Genomic DNA, 25,964 nt, shown 5'->3' on the forward strand with positions numbered 1-25,964 from the left:
ATAGAAAATATTTGCTGAATTAACAGAATAATAGCATTATTCTAACTCTGTAACTTTCTGAAAATTATACTGCACTTTATTTACTTTTTAAATCTTGACTCTTGGTTAGGTACAGTATTACACGGCCAGACCTACTTCTCTGCTCCTTTCAAACATTTGAAATGACTTTACATATTCTTCCTGAGCTATTACTCTCTGATATTCCAAGACCAGATGCTAAGAGTCCTTAGGTGTATTTGCTCCCAGCTTCTTTGCGCTGGCTGCTTCTCCAGATGACCCTAATGTGCTCTGCTGGTCTCCCAGCTTCTCCAGCTGAGCCGTCTGACTTCTTTCACTTGCTTACCACCTGCTCCCCCAAGTCCTTTGGATTTTTTTTGTCATAATATTTTCCAGTACTTTGCATATCTTGGGGGGATGTCCTGCATTTTTCAAACGAACACCAAACTTGAGAATCATTGAATTTTTATCATCCATTAAGCAATTCTCCTCATGGTAACAAGTGATATCTGTCATCTTGAATTATTATTTAACTCACATCTTTGCTTAAGCCACCTTCATGTCTCACCTTCATGTCTCAAGCAGATTGCAAGTAAAAGAGATGTATTTTAAAGAATATGTAATGTTGTATAAGTCTTATGTATCTCACAGAGGCCCATAGGATGCTCTTTACATAGTAGGAAAAAAAAAAAGAAAAGACAGTGTAGGAGATGAGCTTCCTATTCTTTTTCTAGCATTCACAACAGTTTGTGTTATGTCATCTGTACTCTCCCTTCTGGTATCCCAGGCATTTCCTGATAGATGTGCTGATCGGAATTCAGACATCCATGAAACAAGATGAAGCCTACCCAGCCACATAGGATAATGTTTTCCCTTGACCTAATTAACATAACCCCAAACTGAGATGAGAAAAGTTCCCAAGATACAACAAAAGAACCCATAAGTATTCATAAGATGGCCTTTTGAAAGAAACTTTTTTTTTTTTGGCATTTTATCTCTGCCAGACATCCTGCTGGGTCCTGGGATATGAGATGAATGTAACAGCCTTGGCTTCTAGAAGGTGAAAGCCTTGTGGATTGAGACAGACAGAGTGTATGAGGTGAGAGAGTAAGACAGGCAGAGGGCACCCGGAAGAGGAGTCACCAGGATGCTTCCTGGGGATGTGATAACTGCACTGAGATTTGAAGGGCCGATCAGAGAAGAAGCAGAAGAGAGCAGAAGAGTTTTCACGAAGCAGGAGCCTCCGTGTGTATACAATAGATACACAGCGTTTGGGGAATTTCAGGGAGCTGTTTATGGTTAGAGCATTAGCTAGGAATGGAGAAAAGTTAGAGATCGGCTTGAAGAGGCAGGCCTGGGCCATTTCCTGAAGTGAACCCCTAACAGTACAGTGGGCTGGCATCTAGGCGTAGCACAGAGTGAATCAAACCCCCCATGTGAATTGACTACATTCAGAGAAACCACAGGGAACGAGGTAGCCAGCCCTCTGAGGGTCCCCAGCATCCTCACCGAAAGGCATGTCAGCTGTGAGCTCTTGTCTGGTCACTGCTCTAATGTCAACAGTCAGTTGTCACTCCCCTGTGCTCCAGAATGTCAGAATTAAATTTTTGTTTGTTTGTTTTCTTTAGAGAGTCTCTTGACAAGCTTTCCCAGAGAGGGCAGCTTCTCAGTGAAGAAGGCCATGGCGCTGGGAAAGAAGCCCGCCTGTGCTCCCAGCTCCTCACTAACTATCAGAACTTACTCCGAAGGACCAAGGAGAAACTCCGGAGCTGCCAGATGGCCTTGCAGGAGCACGAGGCCCTGGAGGAAGCGCTGCAGAGCATGTGGTCCTGCGTGAAAGATATGCAGGACAGACTGGCCTGTGCAGAGAGCACCGTGGGGGGCAGAGACGCCTTGGAGAGACAGCTGTCACAAGTGCAGGTGCGCGGGCTGCCGGCCCGACACGGCTGCCTTCGGAAGACTTTGAGTAGATTCACAAATGCTTCACTTGGGTCCTCGTTGTTCTGTGAGCCTCCACGTGAGCATTATGTAGGCAGATGGAGAAACTGGGCAAAAAGGATTTGGAGGGATCATTTTTCTCTTTTGTAAAGGAATATTTTTGTTCAAAGAGCTTTAAAATAACTTTTGAGGTTTTTTAGTGAACATTTAGCAAACATTATGGAAAAGCTACTCTACTCTAAGCACTATGCAAGTTGATAGGAATATAGAAACAAAAATGAGTCCTTGCTTTCCAGGAGTTCACAGTTAGTGGGAGACACCAACCTGTAAATTATTACTTGCAGTGCAGCCTGTATGTAGGGGCCATGACTGAAGTACAAAAGAGGCTACCAACGCAGCCTGCAGTCAGCGAAGGTGACCTTGAGAAGCAGAAATGAGCCAGGCAGTGAAAACGGGACTGTTAAGTTTTTGACAGGTGTGTCTTCATTTTCAGAATGACTTCTTTTTTTCTCTGATGCAAAATTCAGTAAAGTTCCATTTCTAGGCTGGTGACCCAAAGTTGTCCAGGAACTTAAATCGGAGTTCATCTCTGACTCCCAGACTCCCGGACATCGCACATTTAAGTAAGGTGTTACAGTGCAAGAGGGCGCAGAGTTTGACGTTGTTGTTGTTTTTTCATTTTAAGATGAGTAAGGTGTGCCCTACCTTGATTCTCATGGGAAACATAGCCATTTCTCAAAACATCAGGAGGTTTTAGTAATCCTGCTGACAAGTGTTCATTCTTCCTTCATAGGATATTCTCCTGATGAAAGGTGAAGGGGAAGTTAAATTGAATATGGCCATTGGCAAAGGGGAACAGGCCTTGAGAAGTAGCAACAAGGAAGGTCAGAAGGTAATCGAGACTCAGCTACAGACGCTTAAAGATGTGTGGGCTGACATCATGAGCTCCTCCGTCCGTGCTCAGAGGTACAGAGCCTGTGTTTAGTGTATCTTTGCCTGACTCAAACCCAGTGGCTTAGTAAAATGATGGGTATTTTACTGAGGGTATCCTGCAGGAGAGTTTCCAAGCATATTATTAGAGCTAGTTGTGTGCATGTCTGTCTTTGCCTAGATGGTATTTTCTGTAACTGCAAAGGCCAGTTTTGTTTGTTTGTTTACTTTGTGTGTGTGTGTGTAATATTTGCATCTCCCATAATACCTCTCATGGAATCGTACCTCCTTTCAATTCAGCAAAGCAAGGATATGTGGTCTTTAACAACTTTAATAACTTTTTGCTTTTTAAGGGAAATTAAGTCATTGGCAACTGTTAGGCTTACATATAAATCTTTTTCTCAACCGAAGTAATATCACTGACACTGGGGATATGGAGGTATGGGGAGAGTACTTGACCACCCCGGCGATGGGGTATCCTGGCATTTAGCGTGAGGCCAACCTCCTGCATTGCGTGGACACCCTCACACAAACATCCTCCAGCTCGCCCAACCCCCCTGCGCTAGACGCTGATGAGAAAGTAGAGAAGATACGGATTGTTACACCAGGTGTTGTTGTTGTTGTGTTATATTTGTGAGTGGGAGACTTGATCTTCCTCCCTCTTCTCCGAGTATCAACAAATAATCTGGCTGGCTCGTTGGACAGATGACTTTCAAAAGTCATACCAAAATACCCAAACCCATTCCAGGAGCCACATTCTAAAGGTTCTATGTTTGATCACTGAAGAAGTGTGTGCTCAATATGCTCTTAATAAATAGATGAATAAAAGATTAAAGTTCATCACAAAACAAAACAACACTGCAGTGACTCACTGCAGTGTAAACAGTGAACCATGGTTACAACTAAAATTGGGGGAATGGTGCTTTGTTTTGTTTCCTTTAAATATGGAGCGTAGGTGGTGACTCCCAAAGTCAGCAGGACTTGAATCTTCATCAGAACTCATAATGGGCAGCAAAGAAAAAAATCAGATCCCATGAGTCTGTTATTCTGTAGAGCAGACCGCTGGAGCATGAACTAAACTTCCCAATGCTTGGCAACGGGCCAGCTTCATAAAAGTGAATAGGAATACGGGTGAATATTTTCCTGATGCTAGAATAAAATGTTAAACACAAGAAGCAGATTCAAATCCTTGATTTCCCTCTTTCAGCAAGAAATTACATTTGGCAACTGCATTCTGAGCAGTCGCAGGGCTCAAATTATTGTGCTAAAATAATGAAACTGAACAAGGTAGGTTTTGCCCTCTAAGTGCTCGGAGGCTAGGGTAGGATACCTTCCAAAAATAAAAAACTGACTCAGACTGTGTTACTGAAATGCTATGAGACTGTGGAAGAAGGCAGGGCTTGGGGGTAGCTTCTGGAGAATTGAGATTGATTTGCACCTTCTAGAAAATTCTTTGAGGAAAGAATAGGGCTTTAGGGTATGTATGATGAGGTTTCTATTGATGTAAAAGGAACAATTTGAGCAAAAGGAACAATTTGGAAGTACATTCACCACAGATATAACTCCAGGATCATAGGATTATATGCAAGGGAGGGTGTGAGGGGTCACTGAAAGTGAGTTTTGAATAGTTTATAAAGCTGAATATTGGAGGTGTTTTAAAAATGCCAGTCTGGAGAGCCTTTTACTTGACTGTCTGGAGAGCTATTTACTTGACTCTTACTTACGTGACTTCAGTGACTAAATTTCTTACATTATTAATGCACTGAACCTTCATTCCTTCACACATTCAACACAGGAGCCCTAAACATTGTGCATTATATCCTTAAGTGAAAAATCAATCTAATTATATTATTTACCCAGAAAGAATACCTTACATTTTTAACTCCTGTCACTAAATAATCATCTGACTTTAATAAGATAAACTGAGTCCAAGAAAGTAAAGAATTGATGTATATTAAATAAAATGTAACTGATGCCCCAGAGCTGATGTTTTCTCAGTGTAACACATATATGTGTCTGTTCATTTAGACAATTAGCATTTGGAAGACAAATCCTCAGATGCATATGTGACTATAACATCTTCAAGTTTGACATAGATTTATTTTCATTCGAAGAAACTGTGTTGTGGGTCAGAGGAGTCATGTTTCTCCCTGCACTTAAAAGCAGTGTTTTCATCACTTCAATAGCATTCAGTACAGCTTACATGGCTGCAATGCCCTCGTGATTGGTTTTTAGTAGAGATGTTAAGATAACTTATTTTTATAACATGTGACATTAATTCTAGCACTTTAGAGTCTGTGATTAGCCAATGGAATGACTATCTAGAGAGGAAAAACCAGTTGGAGCAGTGGATGGAATCAGTGGATCAAAAGGCAGAACATCCCTTGCAACCGCAGCCGGGTCTGAAAGAGAAGTTTTCCCTTCTGGACCACTTTCAGTCCGTCGTATCTGAGGCGGAAGATCACGCCGCAGTCCTGCAGCGACTCACTGCCAAGGCCAGGGAGCTCTACCAGAAGACTGAGGATGAGTCTTTCAAGGAAGCGGCTCAAGAGGAGCTGAAAACCCAGTTTAATGATATAATGACCATTTCCAAGGTTAGTGCTTTATAGTGAAGAAAAAAACCTTCAAGGTTCAGGTAAAGAATACCCTATGGGTTGAATTATAGGAGAACTGGCTGCTCTGAAACTATGTGTACCTTTAGTGAACAGGTATTACATAAAGGGTCATTTCTCACCAATGAATGCTCATGAATTTCTCTCTTTCTGCAATTTTGGGATTATTTTTTATTCCTTGGTTTTTCATCTTTTCTCCACTTAGAATGTTAATCAACCCACTTCTTTTCTTTGTAAGATTGCCTGAGACTCAATTGTCAGTGTTTAGAGTTCTTTTTCTTTCGCTGCCACTTAACATTTGTGGTATTAAAGCAAGTCTAGTTATCTCCCAGATTTCAATCATGTACCAAGTATTTTGTTTATTTCTCATTTTAGTAAAAACTGCATTTTCCTGTTCTCTAAGAAATAGACTCCTTCATGTAATATCAAGGTTTTCTCTCAGTTCTATCTCTGAATTATTACTTTGTTCCTGAGTTTTCTTTTGTGTATTTGTGAGAATGTTAAAGAAAGTAAGGGAGAAGTTTTCTCCCCCCTTCTTGGTTTTCCTTTTGGGAACTATCTTTGTATTATTAATACTACAACTTTTAACATATGTGTTAGTTTATCTTAAGTTTTATTTTGGTAGTGATTAAGAGCTATGACTTTTGAGTCAAAAAGACCTACATTTGAAATCTGGCTTTGACCCTCTTTTGGATATATGACTTTGGGCATGTTACCTAATCTCTGTAACCTCTGGAGGCCCCTTCCTATAATATAGTGTTAATAATAGTACCTACATCATATGGCTGTTGTGAGGATTAAACGAGCAAATGCATGTAAAGTGCTGAGCAGAATACTGTACACAAAGGCAACACAAATAATTGCCTGAATAACAAAACTAGTTATAATAATAATAATTAAGTGGATTATTAGTGAGGGATGTTAGTCAACATTCATTAAGCATAGATTTTTATTCTAAGCTAAACTAAAAAAATACCTAAAGGAAAATGGTTGCTTCTTCAATGTCTTTCAGTCTAATTAAAATTTGATCTTTTCATTTAAAGATATTAAACATAGAGAAAATTCAGGAATAAGAATGAAATCTTCTCAGATGATTAAGAGACCTGTTACCTTGTCTGATTTCAGATTCTCAATAATTGCTATTGTTAAAATACTCTTTTCTTTGGCTACTAGGAGAAAATGAGGAAAGTAGAAGAGATTGTGAAAGATCATCTCATGTATTTAGACGCAGTCCAGGAATTCACTGATTGGCTGCATTCAGCAAAGGAAGACCTTCATCGGTGGTCGGATATGTCTGGAGATTCATCAGCCACCCAGAAAAAATTATCTAAAATTAAGGTCAGAAAATGGACAGATTTTTATAACTTCATTCTTTCATCGGTTCTTGAGTATCACACACCTGTGATAAAGATTCTGTAGATAAGATTTTTTATTCGAAATGTTTTCTTCCTATTTTCCATCTGTTGGTATTTATTACCTTGCCCTTAAGCAAGAGAATAAAGGGAATTTAAAACACTTTACACTGGTGAGGAAAATAGAACATTGTCTGTAGATGCTTCTGTATGCAAATGTGCTGATTGCTATAGCATCAAAGCCTAAGAAATATGCACCAGACTAGTGGGCTGACAAAACCAGATACTATTTTCTAGCACAGTGGAAGAAAAGCTTATGAAGTAAGTTGGTTAAACACATTTGAATAATAACTGGGAAATGCCATTCACTTGTTTTATTCTGCCTTCCTAGCCAATAGCACAACATAATGGAAGACAGTACTTTAAAGGGCATTAAAACTATCACCTAGTTACTGCATATAAGGGCAACTGAAAAAACCGAAATTCATTTATCTGAGGGAGCTGGAACAAGTATATTTCTAGTTACTTGAATATTAAATTACAATAATTTCCCCTCTGTGGAAATAATAGATTTTAATCTGAAAACTAGGCAGTGATAAAATCCTCAGTTGCTTAGTTATAGATGAGGAAATGCTGGAATACGTAGTATAATTGTGATCAGGAATGTGATAGCTGGAAATCAGAACATAAAAATAATAGTTGATGATAACAATAATAACTATATTTTGAGGATTTACTTTTAAATGTTCGGAGAGTGTTACCTTATTTAAATCTTACAATGACCACATAGGTTTTAAGTGAGATAATCACATAAAGCCACTTCTTAAATTCTTATTACCTGTGTGATTCCCTAGAATACTTTCATATATTCCTCACTAATATTTTGATTTATCCATCCATCTATCCATTTATTCAGCCAGGGTTGAATCCTCAAGGCACTTGCAGTGTAGGAGGGAATGATGATGCACAAACTGATGTTTATAAAATAATACCTCAAATGTAACGATAGCTCATAAGACTTCTCAAGTTCAAGCTCTAGAATCAGACCCTGACGCTGCGTCTCGTCTCTGCTGCTTTTCTAGCTGTGTCTTTGGGCAAGCCACTTGATGTCCTCAAGCCTCTTTCTTAGTTGGTAAAATAAGAATAACAGTAGTACCTGTTTCACAGAGTAGTTCTGAGGACTAAATTAGATCATGCGCATAAAGCATTTAGCCACATAGAACACGATAAGAAAAGTGGATTTCGTAAATGAGTGATTTAATTGGCTGTGGAGTGACAATGTGAGAAAAGTCAAAGGTGAAGGTCAGGACTTTACCTAGAGTCAGCAGGGCTGTCTCCACCTGAGGAAAACAAGTTCACGCAGAGGAGACGGGTTACAGAGGAAGGATGAGGTGTTCAGTGCGAACAGGTGGATTTGAACTGCCAGCTGGTGATGTCCAGGAGGTAGTTGAATGTTCAAGTCTGAATTTTAGATTAGGAAGCTGGATTGAAGACACAAGTTGGAATGATCAGCACACAGTTCGTAGTTGAAGCCACCAGAGTGAACGAAACCAAGACCTACGTATAAAGCAAACAGAATGATGCACACGGGACCAAAATCCAGGCGTTATCAATATTTAAGGGGCCTCAGAGGAGAACTTGAAAGGGAGAGGGAGAAAAGAGAGGAGAAATAATAATGAGAGGGGAAAGGACAGTGTGGTGCCACCATGGCCCCTGGTGGAGGAGGTGGTCATCATCACAGAAACATCAAGAAGTGGCCGTTAAGAGGAGGACTAATGACAGGACTTCCCTGGTGGTCCAGTGGTTAAGACTCCATGCTTCCGCTGCAGGGGGCATGGGTTCGATCCCTGGTTGGGGAACTAAGATCCCACATGCCACGCTGCCAAAAAAATTAAAAAGTAAAACATAAATAAAATTAAATTAAAATAAAAGAGGAGGACTAACGAATGCCCCTGAACTGGGCAGTTAGGCTGCTTGGCGATCACCGAGAGCCATTTCCACAGTCAGGAGAGAAACTGGATGACATGGATTGGGGAGTGAAGAGTAGGGTGGAAGACCAGATAGCAAGGATGAACTCATGCTTTTAGATGTCGATATAAGAAAAGCAAGGAGGGCTTCCCTGGTGGCGCAGTGGCTGAGAGTCCGCCTGCCGATGCAGGGGACACGGGTTCGTGCCCCGGTCCGGGAAGATCCCACATGCCGCGGAGCGGCTGGGCCCGTGGGCCATGGCTGCTGAGCCTGCGCGTCCGGAGCCTGTGCTCCGCAACGGGAGAGGCCACAACAGTGAGAAGCCTGTGTACTGCAAAAAAAAAAAAAAAAAAAGAAAAGGAAAAGAAAAGCAAGGAAATTCTTTTACAAAGGCTGCTTTCTGGGTTGCCAAATGCTCTTTTTCCGAAATGCTTTTATGCAACACTTCAAAAAATATAGGAAATGTGGGAGAAGGAGCTGGCAGGAAGAAAATGGGGTTTGGGAAGGAGAATGCACAGCCTGACAGAGGTTGTCTATTGAAGTCCGGGTCAGGCCTGAGTGTAGGCTGGAGTGTGTGTGAGGAGGGACCTTGGAGAAAGTCAGGTAGCACCTCCTCTGTCCTTCACTGTCAACCCTCCTCACCCCCAGCAGTAACCAAGAACAGGCAACTTCAAAGCCAAATGTGTGTGTGTATGAGGGTGTGTTATGTGCATATAATATGTTTTTACAGTTGAAATACAAGATGGGGAAATACATGAAAAAGTCATTTCAGAACCCTTTTTTTTTTGCGGTACGCGGGCCTCTCACTGTTGTGGCCTCTCCCGTTGCGGAGCACAGGCTCTGGACGCGCAGGCTCAGCGGCCATGGCTCACAGGCCCAGCCGCTCCGCGGCATGTGGGATCTTCCCGGACCGGGGCACGAACCCGTGTCCCCTGCATCGGCAGGCGGACTCCCAACCACTGCGCCACCAGGGAAGCCCTCAGAACACTTTTAAACAGTAATATCCTTCTTCAAAATCTGGATGAGTGGAATTAGTGATTGCAAATATTGAAATATCCCAAGGTCATGCAAAGAAAACTGGGATAATGCCTTAGAGAGTATTTTGGGAAACTGATTTTTGATAGTAGATACCCTCCGAACTCACAGAGGAAATTCGAAATCACTCACAGAGGAAAATTATAAGTGTTTAAATCCAATAGTTATACCTAGCTCTTTTCAAAAAGTTATTTTCTTCATCACATCACTACTTACCACATGCATTGAAAAACAAAAAAGATTTTTAGCATCCTACTGCCAAGAAAAGGGTGATGAATGTGTATATAAATGCTAAATGTATATAAGGATTTCATGAGATTGTACTTTGGACCGCTATATAAATGCTTTCAAATGATCTATACTAAAATGTGGCTCTCGTATATACTTGTGAGAAGATATATTTATTTCAAGCTAATCTAATGAAACGTGAACTATATTATATAGATTAGCTAAGATATAGTTGTGTTTAACATAATTTGTTAAACATGCTTCATACTTAATACCCCTGTTTTTCCTATACTTGTTAATTTGTAATTGATTTTCTTCTGGAAGTTTTTTTTCCCTAATAATCATCTTTTCCTTCTATTTAATCCAGGAACAAAGTCATAATTTTGTATTAATACTAACAAAATCCTGGCTTTAGCAATAAATATGTAAATATACAAACATCCACATAGATTCTGTAAAAGAATCTATTCTCAGAAAGAAATGCCACTATTTAACCTAATCAACAATTCATATTTTAATTTTATCTTGTTATCTTTTAGAGTATTTTGTGCTTTAAGCCTAAAAGTTACAGTTAAACTGTTAAATTTCTAGTGAGGTTTTTATAAGTAAAAATAAGAGTAATAAATGAATGCTGTCTAAAGGTTGCTTTGAACTTTTGAATAAGTATGTCTGTGAATTATTTATTTTAGTTACTATAAAAATGTTTACTTAACGTTCTGAAGTATTTGAAATCGAGTTGGGCTTATTCTTTCATTGTGATGGGTTAGCTTGATTCCTAGTGGAACGGAAGTATGGTTTAAGCCACCATCTCGGGGAAGAAAATGGAAATGGGGTAGAGACATGAGTAGAGCACAGTTCTTCTGCAATCCTCGTTCACTTGTCTTGACGTCAACTTAGGGAAAAATAGGATTCACACATTTACAGGAGCAATACACCGCAGGCAAATATTTAAATCACTAACTAGATAGTTTCACATATTCACACAATGCCTGATTTCAGGGTCCCTCTTTAGTTTCAGGATGTTGCGGCTTCCTCAACTCATTTGGCCACAAACCTTGGCACTCACAATGATAATTCTCTGCTATTATGACTTAGGAGAAGGGGGATGAATTGATTCTGGTTCCTTGCAGCACACTTGCTAAAACTCCCTAGCAGGACAGGGTCCCCCTCTGTACACATTTGGAAACTTGCAGCCCAAGTGACTCAGAGCCTTCTCGGTTGCCATGGTGATATTCCATTACAGGAGCTGTTGGATTCCAGAGAGATTGGTGCAACCCGTCTAAGCAGAGTGGAGTCGCTGGCCCCTGCAGTGAAACAGAACACAAGTGCCAGTGGCTGTGAGCTCTTGGACACGGAGATGCAGGCCCTGCGTGCCGACTGGAAGCAGTGGGAAGACAGCGTTTTCCAAACTCAGACTAGCTTGGAGAACCTGGTTAGCCAAATGGCCCTTTCGGAGCAGGAGTTCTCAGGCCAAGTGGCTCAGCTGGAGGAGGCCCTGGGACAGTTCGGTGCCCTCCTGACAAGCTGGGCTCAGCAGTTAGCCCTCCTGGAAGGCAGGAACACAGATCAGGAGCTAGTGGAATGCTGGCAGAAGGGCCGGGTAAGTTGGCTTCCTGTTTTCTTTTTGTGGCTCTGCTCAAATTTTTGTCTGCCGCTCCTTGTTGCTAAAAAATCCTTGCTAACTAAGAACATGCAGCGTTCACACTTGGAAAAATAAGTGTTTACCTAACTAAATTTGTAAAGCTGATCTGTTTCCTTTTCTCATAAATCAAACCGTTGTAAAAATACAGACATAAGGGAGAGGGAGTTTTTAGTTACCATAAGCAGCATTTACTGTAAGTGGAAATATTTTACTTTCATTCTTATGGTGTAAGAGTTTGTAATATTGTGTTCAGCCATTCAGTCTGAAAAAATGGCCTGTGGGCACAGGCATAAATAGACCGAGAGTCATAGCTGTTTTCCTGCCAGGGAATTATCTCTAACAATTAAATGATTGAATTTATAGCTTTGGAAGAAACGTTTGGTAATCTCCTAAAGCACAACTAATAGTTTTCCCCCTGGTTAGCTCTCCTGTGTGTGGATTTGACAGCTGTGCTTGAATTAACCCGTTAACAGAACTCCTGGTCACACTCATCAGTTGCCTTGTGGACTCTTTTCTTTTTTAAACTAATAGCTGCTCTTTCAGAATGTGAGGAAGGGAAGCATAAAAGGAAGAGTGAAGAATGGGCAGAAGCTTGAAGTCTTCTTTCTTTTACTGTTAAATAGTATCACGGAAAGCCTTTCGATATCTGCAGTTTTATAGTGCTCTGAATCGTGGATGTCCTTAAAAGGAAGTTTAGTATAAACTTCTCTGTTTCTGTTTATGTTATAATCTTTTCAAAATAGCTTCAGCCAGTATTGTAGTAAGTCATGTAGTATTTCCAACATTGTCTTGTTTTAAATCAAATATTTGAAATATAGCACACCACAAAATAAAACTTTATAATCATCTCTTTATACTATTTTATTTATAATGTTTCTAGGGTTTTTGTTTGTTTCTTTGTTTGTTTTTCCCTGATGCCTTTCCTATCCTTTAGGCTTAAGCCCTAGAATAAAGCACAGAAAACACTTCTGTAAAACAGGGACAAGGAAGTTGGTAATTGTCCCATGTGGTCAGTATTATTCACTCCGATATCAAAAAAATCATTTATAATGTTTTTAGTTCTTTTTTGCTTCCCTTCCTTTCTCTTCCACTAGTATGAATGAAATTTTTAGAAAAGAAAGATCTGGTTGTGTTTAGATTACATTACTATTCTACCAAGTTTTCATTGATACTATTAGTGAAAATAATAGGTGAATCCTATAAAAAATGCACAGGATAATGCAAAAGTGAATATGGACTTTTAATTGTATTAGTAATTCAAAGCTGACAGCCCCCTGCCTAAATCTACTTCCATATTTGGCTCCAAAGTTCATACTTTTGATGACAGTACTACATTGCCTCCCAATATTCAGATTTTCTTTTCTTTCTAATGATGCTATTTTGGAGATAACATTATGCTGTACGTCTTAAACTTACACAGTGCTGTGTGTCAATTATATCTCAATAAAATGGGGAGAAAAAATAAATGAAAAAGAAAAACGGAGCTAATAAATGTTCTCACCACAAAGAAAGAAATGGTAATTATGTGATGAGACGGAAGTATGAGCTAATGCTCTGGTGGCAACCATTTTGCAACCTATACATGTATCACGTCAACACATGATACACCTTAAATTTATCTACAACGTTGTATGTCAAGTGTATTGCAATAAAGCTAGGAAGACATTTTAATTAAAAAAAAAGAGAGCTAATACTTCCATTACATATGAATACGTAGGAAAAGTTTTACAAAATAATGGATTTGCCAGGGTTCTTTGGCATTGTTTTGCTGTAAGGCAGGGGTCGGCATTGTTGAAAATCATAATAATAGTCACAAACCTTCACAAGTGTTTACTTTCTCTTCTGCAATTAAGTGATGAGACTCAAGAAGTCCTTTAAAAAACAAAAATGGACCATCATCTGTAAACTATATTAAATCATGTTGCAAAATATCTTGTTCACTCTGTTTGCAAAACTCATATTTTTTAATATCCACTAGGTTATAAGTGTTAGAAATTTAGCAATTTTATTAACCTGTATAACCTTAAGGAAAAACATGCATTCTAGGACTTAACTGAAACAGAAGTATATGAGCTGATATGTATAAAATGAAAGACTCTGCTACAATGCTTTAATCTATGATGAAGTTCAGAAAAAATGTTTAGTCAAAAGCTTTGATCAAACGCTTTGCACTTTTCATATCATCTAATTTATAAATGACCACTTTGAATCTCTGGTTCTTTTTACTTTTTGGTATATGGTAAATTTCTTTAGCTGTTATAATGTCCTTCCTTAAATAAATGGTTCAATGTGGTGTAAGTTAGTATTTTAGTGTTCGGAGAGAAACTTTCTAGTTATTATTTGTGAATTTTTTAGATAAAAATATTTTAGACTCCTCTATGGCCCAGCCACTAAGCTAAGTAACGAATTTTAAAACCAAGAGCAGCATCCCTCCTCTCAGAATCACAGTGTAGGTGGAAAGGCCAACAAACTCAAGACCACTGGGGACTGTGGATTGCGATGAGTGCCAACAAGTTGCTGTGAGTCCTCGAAATAAGCCCCTAAGAGGTGGGACAGAGGGCAGAGAATCCTTAGAGGAGCTGTGATTTGAGCTGAGCCTTGAGATGTGATTACATATTGACCAGATGGGTGAGGTGGAAGCACGGCATCAAGATCCACAATTACTGAGGAATTGAGAAAACACAGAAGAGACAACTAGAGAACAGGATTCACATTCAGAGAACACTGTGCCATTCTAGAGGGTAAATGGGGTCTATGAGAGCTGAGAAGCAGAAGAAAAGAGATAACTGAACTGATTAAAACAGTTAAGACATAGAATAGACCAGCCCTCGTTTCTCTTGTATGGAATGAGAAGGGAAATGGGCAAGGCCAGGGTGATGCTTAGTTTCCTGATTCAGATCAGTGGGAGAACAGTGGTGCCATTTTCTAGGATGAGGGATACCGCACAGACCTACTTTGTTGAGAGGCATGGTTTTCCTACAAATCTAGGCCAGGTCTTGATAAATATCTCTGAGAATAATAATAGTAACAGCAACAGCTATCTGAGTAGTTACTCAACTTCTTGCCTCTCCTCCTTAATAATTTTTTTTTTTTTTTACCTTGGCGATACTATTATCCACATGGTTCCACTTAAATAACCTGCTGTCTTTACTAATTAGGCTCCTGCTGTGCCAGGAATTGTGCTAAGTATTTGACACTGGTGATCTCATTTGCTTCTTGTGACAAGCTATAAGAAGAGAGCTCTGATTGCAGAGCACCTTGTGTAACTCAGTAGACCATGGCCTTGATTTCAGAGGTGCACTTGTCAAATCCCAACACTTTATTTTGGATTAAGTACTCACGGTACTGTGATTATTCACGTCTCTGCCTCTCATTTGTTAAACTGTGAGCTCCACATGCCAGACATTTAGCAAATACTTGATGACTGTATGAATGAAACTATGAGATGAATAAATTACTAGTTAAATTAGACCTCTGGAATGTAAGAAATCCTTAATATGAAAGTTAACCATACAAACTACATAAAACCAGTTGCCTTATGTATTTTTTAATCCCAAATAAGTATTGCTTTGCTTTGAAATGATTTCTCTTCACCTTCACCCCACACCAACAATATTCATACACATCTCCCAATGGCCTAGGCAGACTGGTATTTTTTGTTTTTTTTTTTAAACAATTTAGGCTATTTTTGCTTTTCTTTTTCTTGTCCCACTTTAAGTTACTTGATCATTTGACTACCCGGTAACATTGGATGCTCAAGTGACTATCCATGCCTTGAACAGGATGCAGATTAACCGAGCACTATTATATGCCTTGGGGAGTCCTGAAAATAGGTCTCATTTCTTCACTGAATCTACTGTGTTGGGTTTTCCCTCACTAATAATTTATTATGTGATTTATGCATGTATAGTATGAGGATGTGGAAGTTACCCAGTTTAAATGCTTGTTCCCCTGTCTTGTGATTTCCTAATAGGAGATACTGGATGCCCTACAAAAAGCAGAGCCTCAGACAGAGGATCTCAAGTCTCAGCTGAATGAACTTTGTCGTTTTTCCAGAGACCTGAGTACATACAGCAGAAAAGTTTCTGGCTTGATTAAAGAGTATAACTGGTGAGCGTGAACCTTACTGGTATTCAAAATATTTTCACACAAATAAGAAGCCAGAGGTTTGTTTAAGTTGTGAGTTCAGTAATAATAGAAATTAATTAATCTTAAATACATTACCGAATGGTGTGAGGACATACTCAGGACTGTTGACTCTGTTGAACATTATTTTAATCTACTTTATCATTTCTTTTCCTCCCATTAAATGTTTCAAATCATGGTTTTAGTCTTTGTTTGCAAGCATCCAAGGGCTGTCAGAATAAAGAACAGATTTTACAGCAGAGATTTCGAAGAGCCTTCAAGGATTTCCAGCAGTGGTTGGTTCATGCAAAGATCACTACAGCTAAATGTTTTGATATACCTCAAAATATTAGTGAAGTTTCAGCAAGTCTTCAGAAAATACAGGTGAGAGTGTGATCAATTAATTCTAATAATGGTGATGGGAATTCCCTGGGCGTCCAGTGGTTAGGACTCCGCGCTTCCACTGGAGGGGGCACGCGTTCAGTCCCTGGTCAGGGAGCTAAGATCCCACAAGCCTTGCAGCCAAAAAAAAAACTATCCAATAATGGTGCTTAAGTGGCTTAAAAAGGTGCCTCTAGGGCTCCCCTGGTGGCGCAGTGGTTGAGAGTTCGCCTGACGATGCAGGGGACACGGGTTCGTGCCCAGGTCCGGGAAGATCCCACATGCCGCAGAGCGGCTGGGCCCGTGAGCCATGGCTGCTGAGCCTGCGCGTCCGGAGCCTGTGCTCCGCAACGGGAAAGGCCACAACAGTGAGAGGCCCACACACCGCAAAAAAATAAAAAATAAAAAACAAATAAAAATGTGCCTCTAGATCTTTATAAGCATATTAAAGTTTGGCTTAAGAAACTCAGATTTCAGGTAAATCCGTGCTTGAAACAATTGATGTGTATGTGAAAAGAAACTAGTCCATTGATCTAAATGCATGCTATTTTTATATATTAATAGGGATTTAGGAAATAATAAAAGCTCTCTGACAAGCATCATGCCTGAACATTCTAGGCAGATTTTCTCAGTAATTTTCACAATAACCATGTCAGTTACATACGATTATTATTAGATATGATACATACATAATACAATAATACATAATGTATTATTGTACAAATAGGGTAAGAGAACCTTAGTCACTTAATATATACAATAAAAATTGTTTTTCTTTTCTTTGGTTATGTTGAGAAATAAGTAGTAAATTCGATGGATAAAGCATTTTATTATGCCTAATCTCTTACCTTTTTCTTTATAGGAATTTTTGTCGGAGAGTGAAAATGGACAGCACAAGCTAAACACGATGCTTTCTAAAGGAGAACTTTTGAGTACTCTATTGACCAAAGAGAAAGCTAGTGGCATCCAGGCTAAAATTGCAACTGCAAAAGAAGATTGGAAAGATTTTCATTCAAATCTCCACCAGAAAGTATCTGCCCTGGAGGTATACTATAGCCAACCACGTGGATGTGTTCCGTGCTGTTTGTTGTACTTGTTGCCATTGTAGTTACAATACAGTGTATTGTATTCAATACCTCCAAATACCCTCGTTAATGATTTTGGTCATCCCTCTCTGAATATTAATAGATAACTGGATGACTCTAAGAAACAGCTCAGTGTTGCCGTGTGAACCTCACTGAGGAATTTGATAGCTTCTTGCATGGTAGGGGCAGTTATCACAGGCTTGCCCACACACCATCCCACCAGGAACAACTGATGTTACTTTTGGGCAATATCACTTATTTTTTCATTTGAAATCCCTCAGTTTAAGAAGTTGTCCTAAGAGAATTGAACAGAAATATCCACGTAAGGCAATGCTGTGGCTGAGATGGTCTAACTAATGCACATATCAGGTAGTAGGTTTTTGGAGCTCAGTATGCAAAGAGACAATGGTGATTTTATTTTATGCGGAGACAACATAAATTGAATTTATTATAATCATAACATAATTTCTGCCACAGTGCAATTGTATTTTTCTTGTGATCATCTGTTTTGTGTGCCAACTCTTAGAGTAAAATTGTGAGGCACGGAGAGTATTCTTTTCCCTTTTAAAACAGCACTTCCTAGCAGAATAGAGCCTTAATTTAATTATGGCCATAATTAATGCAGGCCGTAATTGAATGTGCAGGGCCAGGGTGTCATGAGTGTCAGCTATGAATGGGGGACTTTGAGGGGTTTGACATTCACGTAAGATTTTGTGGGAAAAGCAACAAAGATAAGACCGGAGTTGACGATTAGGACCAGATAGTGGAATGTCTTGCATACTGAGCAATTTGACCTTGACTCTTGGCCAGAATTCCTTATCTGAACCCCAGAACAGGACTTATTTTCTCAATTTTCACAAGGATGGAACATAACCCATACCATTCTAGGTACATAGAAGAGAGATTAATTCATTACGTACAATGGATGCTTTAGGATACTAGGGCTTAATTCTAGGGTTGAGAAAGGCTGAGTGAGGAACCTACTGATCTTTAAGCTGGAGATAAACGTGTCAACTCTCTGGCTCCAGTGTAGACCAGAATGGCGAATAATAAGTAGCCGGAAGACCAGGGAAATCTTTTCATAATGGTCCAGATGAGAGAGACAAGAGCCTGAATTAAAGAAATGATAAGGGATGGAGCGTTATCTCCAAAAGAAAACATAACAGGATTTGGTAAAGAATTCAATGAGGGGCCCAGGGAAGGAGAAGTTAAGTTTAAGTCTTTGGTTTCTAGTTCAGAAGATGGCATGGATGGTGATGCCATTAACTGAGACATGAATATGACAGAAAAAGTAGTTTGGGAAGGGATAGAAAAGTTGATTCAATGTAATATATGTTAAATTGTATGGGCCTGCAATATACTCAGTAGGTAATGGCCAGGGAAGTAGCAGTGAAGGTGAGTTCAAAGTTCAAGAGAGAGGGTAGAGCTGTCAAAACAGTGAGTGAATATTTACCAGTCACTGTTGAAGACACTTAACATACATTAATGTGTTTAATCCTCATAACCATTCTCTGAGGTAGAGACTCTCTTATTTCTATTTTATGGTTGAGGAAATTAAGGCAAAAGGTGCTTAAATAATCTACCAAGTTCTCACAGCTAGTAAGTGTTGAAGACAAGGTGTAGACCCAGGCACTCTGACCTGAAGTGTTGTGTGAATACAGCTCTGTAAATGGAAGGCTTTAAGGCTTTGTAGGTGGTCACTGAAGCCATTGGAGAAATAACAGGAAGATTATGCAGAATGAACATTTGGTGGGAGGCCTATACACCCCCAAGGATAGGAAGCATATGAGGAACATTAGGAATTGTTTGACTTAGTATCAAGCTGTCTTTATTCCTGTGCCCCAGGCCCCTTGCTCAGGCCCTCTGACTTTACTCCTTGGATGAGGAACCCAAACTTTTTTTTTTATTTATTTATTTTTTTTTTTTTTTGCGGTACGTGGGCCTCTCACTGTTGTGGCCTCTCCCGTTGCGGAGCACAGGCTCTGGACGCTCAGGCTCAGCGGCCATGGCTCACGGGCCCAGCCACTCTGCGGTATGTGGGATCTTCCCGGACCGGGGCATGAACCCGTGTCCCCTGCATCGGCAGGCGGACTCTCAACTGCTGTGCCACCAGGGAAGCCCGAGGAACCCAAACTTTTTACATGAGATCTCTGAGCCCCTACTGCTCAGTCCCATGTCTTTGTAGCACTGATTCCTGATCATGGTTCCCAGTTTTTCCTCTAGTGGCCCCATGAGACTCCAGTGGCAGGAAAATGGAAACACCTTGAATTTATAAATTTATTTAATTATTCAACAAATATTTGTTGAACGTCTTCCATTTGCCAAGGACTATTTAAAGCTCTGGAGATACAGCAAAGAATAAAACAGAATAGAACTCCTGCCCTCATGAAGCTTAAATTTTAGTAGAATACTCCAGGAGTTATCCTGGTATCTTACATTTCTGAAGCACTTTTAATTTTCCAAAGCATTCCCAGCTACCGTCTCCCTAAGAGGGGACTATGGCAGCATGACTGTCCCCACATTGTAGACACCGGATCGGATACATATGGAACCTTGAGCCATTCTCCCAGGCTCCTGCAGTTCTTGCCACATAAATTTTTAAGCTAACCTTTGTGGATTTGCTCTTTGACAATTCTACGCAAAGCTCTGATTTAAATTTAAATTTAAAATCCTTTAGCGGGTTCACATGGTAACATAAATTTCAAATTCACTTCAGTCTAGCGTTTTTATAAATAATAGAGTGTAGATATAAACACCTTGGCTAAGGTGAAATGGCACCATATAAAACTTTATCAAATACATATGACAAGCTACAAATTATCAATGAAAGTGGTGACAACATTCTTATGTAGTAAACACAGAATACTATTTCTTGTTTCTTGTATCTTTATAAATCAGAATAAACAAATTGTTTATTAAAAACATAATAAGCATATCAACCATATGCTATTTCTTGTTTCACCATTAATCAAAATCAACAAAATGTTTGTGAGGACTTATTTATATTCCTGCGAGCTACCCCCATGATGTGTCCCAGGAAGTGTCAGACACAGCCCTCCCCTCATGGAGTTTGTAATCTACTTGCAGGCAGGCTTGCTGGCATGAGATGAAAACTCACAATCCAGCCCAGTCCATGATAAAGGATGCAGTGACTGGTGTAAACAACAAATGTGACAGAGGCTGAGAAGGGGGCGTGTATGAACATTCATTTATTAAAAAGTAGAACTTAAAAACCTCTAAAGGGTTGTTCACAGATTAGCCTGGTACCAAGGTGAAGGATAGAAAGTTCCAGACATTGGGGACAGGAAAAGAAGGGGAGATGGGTGGGGAGGTCAGGTTGGGGTGGGCTTGGAATGCCAAGTGAAGACTCTGGACTTGCTATTAACATTTGTTTTTTTTTTTTTTTGGTCCCTAACTCTATCCAAAACCTCATAGAATCTGAAGACGCAGATGAAGGACTTTGAAGTAAGTGCTGAGCCTGTGCAGGACTGGCTGAGTAAAACCGAGAAGATGGTGCATGAAAGCAGCAAACGCCTGTACGATCTGCCGGCCAAGAGGCGGGAACAGCAGAAGCTGCAGGTGATCAGCCCCTCAGCCCGTCTGGCCCGCCCCCAGCTACCATGCATTCAGATCAGAGGCACGCGAGCGCCCTGGAGTTAGATTTGGCCGTCCTGAGATAGAGTGCACTCGTCCCCAATTTCAGATGTCCTGTTTTCCAGCTATCCTTTGAGGTGTGATTTGTCCCGTCCTGTAGTCCACACTGTGCGTAGCTTGGAAATAATGCCGCGCCTTCGGGGCACACCTATCACTCGCCTGTGTTTGTTTCCTCGGTCTCGGGGCCGAAGCTTTGTCTGCGATGTGCTCTTCCCCAGCCTCTTAATAGCGCCTTGCTTGTGCTTTTCAGTCTGTCCTTGAGGAAATAAACTGCTACGAGCCTCAGCTCCACAGGCTGAAAGAGAAAGCTCAGCAGCTGTGGGAGGGCCATGCGGCCAGCAGGAGCTTTACACACCGAGTGTCACAGCTGTCTTCTCAGTATCTAGCTCTAAGCAATTTCACAAAGGTAACGCCTGCCACGTGCTGTGTGTGAGTGTGGGTCGCAGCTCTGCGAGCTGGGGCCCGGGAGCCCGGGACCCCGGGGCAGGGCCAAGGCGTGCAAGTGCTCTCCCTAGCCTTGCAAGCCCAGCCAAACATTTGTGCTGTATCATTTCAACATGCTTGTCTGAAAAGAGCAAAGGAGGTTTCAGACATCGAAGAGACTTCCCATCTCTGTGATTGCACAAAATATTCCCTTTAATCCTGAAGAGGTATGTTCCCCAGAGCTTTTATCTGGAAGACTCAAAGCATAAACATAAGGCAGAATTCAGAGTATTGTGTCTAAAGATAACGCAGATTAAATTACTTTAGAAAAACAGGAATTCAGAGCAGTTTAAATTTACTTCGTGGACTACATAGAGTGAGTGGGGGATCATTTTTTCCATTTGTCTCAATTCTTTACATTCATTACATAGTAGTCAAAGACGTGTTGGTTGAGAGTTTCAGCTCAGATTCTAGAGCAGAGCTCAGAATTGACAATGATTCCTATAACTGATTAAAGCGCTTTTCTAACAGCTTAGAAAAAAAGTAAATGGGATCCCACAGTGACCTCACTTAGAGCATTCAGCAGACCCATCGTGAACTTTGTAGGGCGGCCTACCCTGAGCTTCATGGCCTTGTAACATTTGTTCCCTATATTTCCCTTTTGTATTTCAGATCTGAGAATGTAGGGAACCTGCTGTAACTTGGCTTTGCCTGTTTTAGTGTGGGCTGACTCCTGGCCTGCTGTTTGCACCCCCAATAAAACATCATTGAGACAGCCAAATAGTATAGGTGCTGGAGTAAAAGAGTCTGTGTTGACACCAATGTTTTTTACTTTTTTTGTCTTGAGAAAATCTGGCACGTATCTGAAATTAGAATAAATTAAGGCCATCTTTCTATTCCTTTGTATTTATTTAGATACCAAAAAATCAATAGATACTCAAATGCTTTAAGAGCTGACAATTATATTCATAAAATCTTCACTGTTGGATATAAGCTTTAATAACTAAAACCACATTTACGGTCCCAATTTAGGGATATTACAGAATCTCAGATAATTGTTTTTTTAGAACTGGCTACAATGTAGGTCATGTGGGTACGTGGTATCAGTTGAGCCAAATGTGATCGTGTGAGAGCAGAAACTACTTCAGTGGGCTTCCCAGACAAGGTGTGAGGAAGACATTAGTGACATTTCTGAAAAATATCCCAACTGTCGTAAAGAAGAGTAGCGAGTACGCTGAGGGACACTAAATTGTCATTGTAATCTTTCTGCCTCTTGACCCAATTATTCTCATATTTTTACTCTTCTTAGAAAGCTATTTCACATCTCATAGATTCATACAGCCTTGCATCGTATCTGTGAGCCTATGGACCTATGGCTGATTGCAGTTATTTGGAACAAAGGGTTAGCATTACAATCTGAGTAGCTTCAGGGTGTGGAGTCTCTGTGGAAGGGACCGCTGGAAAACGATTTCTGTCATTTCCAGGAGAAAGTGTCAAGACTGGACAGAATTGTTGCAGAACACAATCAGTTCTCCCTCGGGATTAAAGACCTGCACGACTGGATGACAGATGCGGTCCACATGCTGGACTCTTACTGCCACCCGACCTCTGACAAGAGCGTGCTGGACAGCAGGGTGCTCAAGCTTGAGGTGTGCCTTTTACGAGAAATGTCTCTCATTTACAGAATTTGTTCTTCTCAAAAATTCTCGAGTCTCTGTCTGATATGATAATGTCACACTCTGTCCATGAGAAATCCAAGAATGCTCCATGGATATGATCCTGTTTGCATAGGGAGGCTTTGCCTAAGCACTCCTGAATCGATTGAGCTCAGATATACTCAGTCATAAATACTTCACAAAAATTAAAATAAAATAAGGAAATTTCCTGGCAGTCCAGTGGTTAGGACTCTGCTTTCACTGCTGAGGGCGTGCGTTCAATCCCTGGTTGGGGGAATAAGGTCCTGCAAGCTGCGTGGCGTGGCCAAAAAAAAAAAAAACCATTTTTAATAAAAAATAACAACCCCAAAATGGTTACTTGCTTGATATAGCCAGTTAAGCGGCTAGTTTCAAATTACATCACAGGCACATTTATTCTGAGAAATACTTGGTTGAAACATTTTATCGGGCAAAACCTTTCCCATCTGTTCAACTCACTTGCCTGCCTGTATCAGTTAGTCCGTTCTTCTCCCATCACAAGATGCTAGTTCTGTGTTAGTTTATGTTTGTGATAAAGCAATCATTCTGCACTCATTCACCTGTCATTTGTACACTGGGTGTCTTCTGGGAGACTGGCATCGTGCCTTGATACCAAAGATTCAAAAATGAATAAAATATGGTCATTGCCCTCAAGGATTTCATTGTCTGAGGCTGGAGGCTGAAACACAGAAGACAGTAATAATAATTACGGTGCTATGGACACATAGAGGAGCGGAGCTGGGCAAGGGGCATCGGGTTGAGAGTTGAGGCAGGTTTCTCAGAAAGCCTGATACCTCAGCGGAGATTTCAGAGTGGGACCAAAAGAGCAAAAGCTGAAGAAAGCCGACAGCATGGTATGTGAGACGTTACTAGCGGTTCTTTCCTGCTGTAGCAGAAGCCAACGGCCATGACTGGCCGAAACTGAATCTGTAGAGGTTGGCAAGGTCCAGATGAGAGAGAGAGATGAAACTTTACCTTTCAGGTGATAAACACCAGTTTTATAACTTTGGATTCAAAGATCCTTCTTATATAGAAAAAGAAGAGTGCTTGTGAAGAACTTGAAATATATAAATTAATATATAATATGAATTAAGCTATTTCTTTCAGTTTGTTGTGTGAGAGACCTTAACCTTTATAGAGCTCTTCATCCAGTGACCTTTGAGAATTCAGGAATCCTATAGTCATCTATTTTTCTCTTATTAAAAAACAGTAAAATGAAACTTCAGTGGAAATTAGGGATTATTCAGAGAATAATAATGACCTGAAAGGCCAAGGCCACTCAGGCTGGTGACTGGTTACTGGCACCACCAGCAAGTGACTCTCCCGTCCTCCACCTGGTAAGCCTGAGAGAACCAGGGCTCAACCCAACTGCAGATCATCTGCTATCCACGGGGACTCTGAAATATTTAAAGCTAGAAATGTTAAATAAGCAAATGACAAAGGACTTCTGTATGTGCTTTTACAGGCTCTGTTATCAGTGAAACAGGAAAAAGAGATCCAGATGAAAATGATAGTGACGAGAGGGGAGTCTGTCCTTCAGAATACGTCTCCGGAAGGCATTCCTGCCATTCAGCAGCAGCTGCGGACTGTGAAGGCTATGTGGGCGTCCCTTTTGTCTGCAGTGATTCGTTGTAAAAGGTTAGTGAAGCTGCAAGGCTGCTGTGAAGTCATTGCTAACAGATCTACAGGGAAGCAGCCGCATAGCACAGGGAGATCAGCTCGGTGCTTTGTGACCGCCTGGAAGGGTGGGATAGGGAGGGTGGGAGGGAGGGAGATGCAAGAGGGAAGAGATATGGGAACATATGTATATGCATAACTGATTCACTTTGTTATAAAGCAGAAACTAACACACCATTGTAAAGCAATTATACCCCACTAAAGATGATTAAAAAAAAAAATAATAAAAAGATCTACAGGATAGCTCAGTAACAGACTGTCCCGGGGTTCTCCCTTTCTCTCTCTCCGCCCCCGGGCCCCAGTCTCTTTCTCTCTCTCTATTGCCCTGCTCCGTTATTTTTGCCTCCCTTTCTTCCTTCCTGCTTCCCTCCCTCCTTCCTTTCTTTTCTCTTTTCTTCTTGGAACAAAAGAAACTGGCAGGTGCGATCTTTCATTTAGGTTGAGCTGCAGTCCTGTGTCTGTGTTTTCATATAACTACATGGTTCTTAGTGTTGATGTTCACTGCTTAAAAAGTCAAAGATAAATACATGTTTAATCATGTGAAGATATATTAGTTAAAACCAATCAGTTTACTTGGGAAGTAGCCCCAGAAAACACCAGTAGGTGGTGGGAACAACACGTGAGAGAGGGAGGGCAGCCAGTAACATGGGCAGCTGGAGCTTACTCCCAGCAGGCGTTGCTGGGAGCCAGTGTAGATAGAGCCTGTCTGGGAATTACCCATGGAGAGCAGGGGAGCTGGAATGTTTATAAACAAACTGCCATGAGTCAGGCAGGCAGTCGAGGATTGCCTCCAGGGGACGACAGTCCCTGGCATTTCTTGCCTACAGTGCCCTCAAGCTGAGAGGGCACCAGGGACCAGAGGGTGCCCTCGGGCCAAGAGGGCAAGGAGTTGGCCTTTGGAGGACCGGTTGGCAGCGTACTGCAGGGGTCTGGTCGGGGGGGTGGAGCGCAGAGTGTCTGCTACAGAAGGATTCAAGCCTGTTAGTAAAGTTAGACACAAATGATTAATGGAGTTAAACATGTAACATCTGTATTGAGAGAAGGAAGTGCTTAATTTTTCAGTAAGAAAAATCATCAGGTTTTAATAATTAAACCAATTCAGGAAATGTTAGCCTATATCATTTGTGATTTTCTGATTTTTAAATCTCATGCAAGATAGTGACTATGCTTGTTCTTGTTCGGTTCTTCCTTCCTTCTTTTATTACATTTTTTTTCTCTCCTCT

General features: G+C 40.7%; 1 protein-coding gene across 21 annotated transcripts in view; it reads left to right on the top strand.

The window, feature by feature from the left end:
• Positions 1–25,964, top strand: part of SYNE1 (spectrin repeat containing nuclear envelope protein 1) — a 457,069-nt gene that overhangs the window by 206,898 nt on the left and 224,207 nt on the right. For 20 of the 21 annotated variants that reach the window (XR_004352467.1, XR_004352466.1, XR_004352464.1 and 17 more), the window contains 12 exons: positions 1,626–1,917; positions 2,729–2,901; positions 5,150–5,459; positions 6,651–6,815; positions 11,304–11,660; positions 15,676–15,812; positions 16,034–16,211; positions 17,071–17,253; positions 20,729–20,872; positions 21,198–21,353; positions 22,855–23,019; positions 24,530–24,702. Coding sequence is in view for 15 of the 21 variants with exons in the window: in XM_032650736.1 (XP_032506627.1) it covers positions 1,626–1,917; positions 2,729–2,901; positions 5,150–5,459; positions 6,651–6,815; positions 11,304–11,660; positions 15,676–15,812; positions 16,034–16,211; positions 17,071–17,253; positions 20,729–20,872; positions 21,198–21,353; positions 22,855–23,019; positions 24,530–24,702 (2,433 nt within the window). In the remaining 6 variants the exon portion in view is untranslated. The remainder of the gene's footprint in view (positions 1–1,625; positions 1,918–2,728; positions 2,902–5,149; positions 5,460–6,650; positions 6,816–11,303; positions 11,661–15,675; positions 15,813–16,033; positions 16,212–17,070; positions 17,254–20,728; positions 20,873–21,197; positions 21,354–22,854; positions 23,020–24,529; positions 24,703–25,964) is intronic. The other variant, XM_032650733.1, reaches the window with a different exon arrangement.

This window comes from Phocoena sinus, chromosome 12 (genome assembly GCF_008692025.1).
Source record: "Phocoena sinus isolate mPhoSin1 chromosome 12, mPhoSin1.pri, whole genome shotgun sequence".
Taxonomy (NCBI): Eukaryota; Metazoa; Chordata; class Mammalia; order Artiodactyla; family Phocoenidae; genus Phocoena; species Phocoena sinus.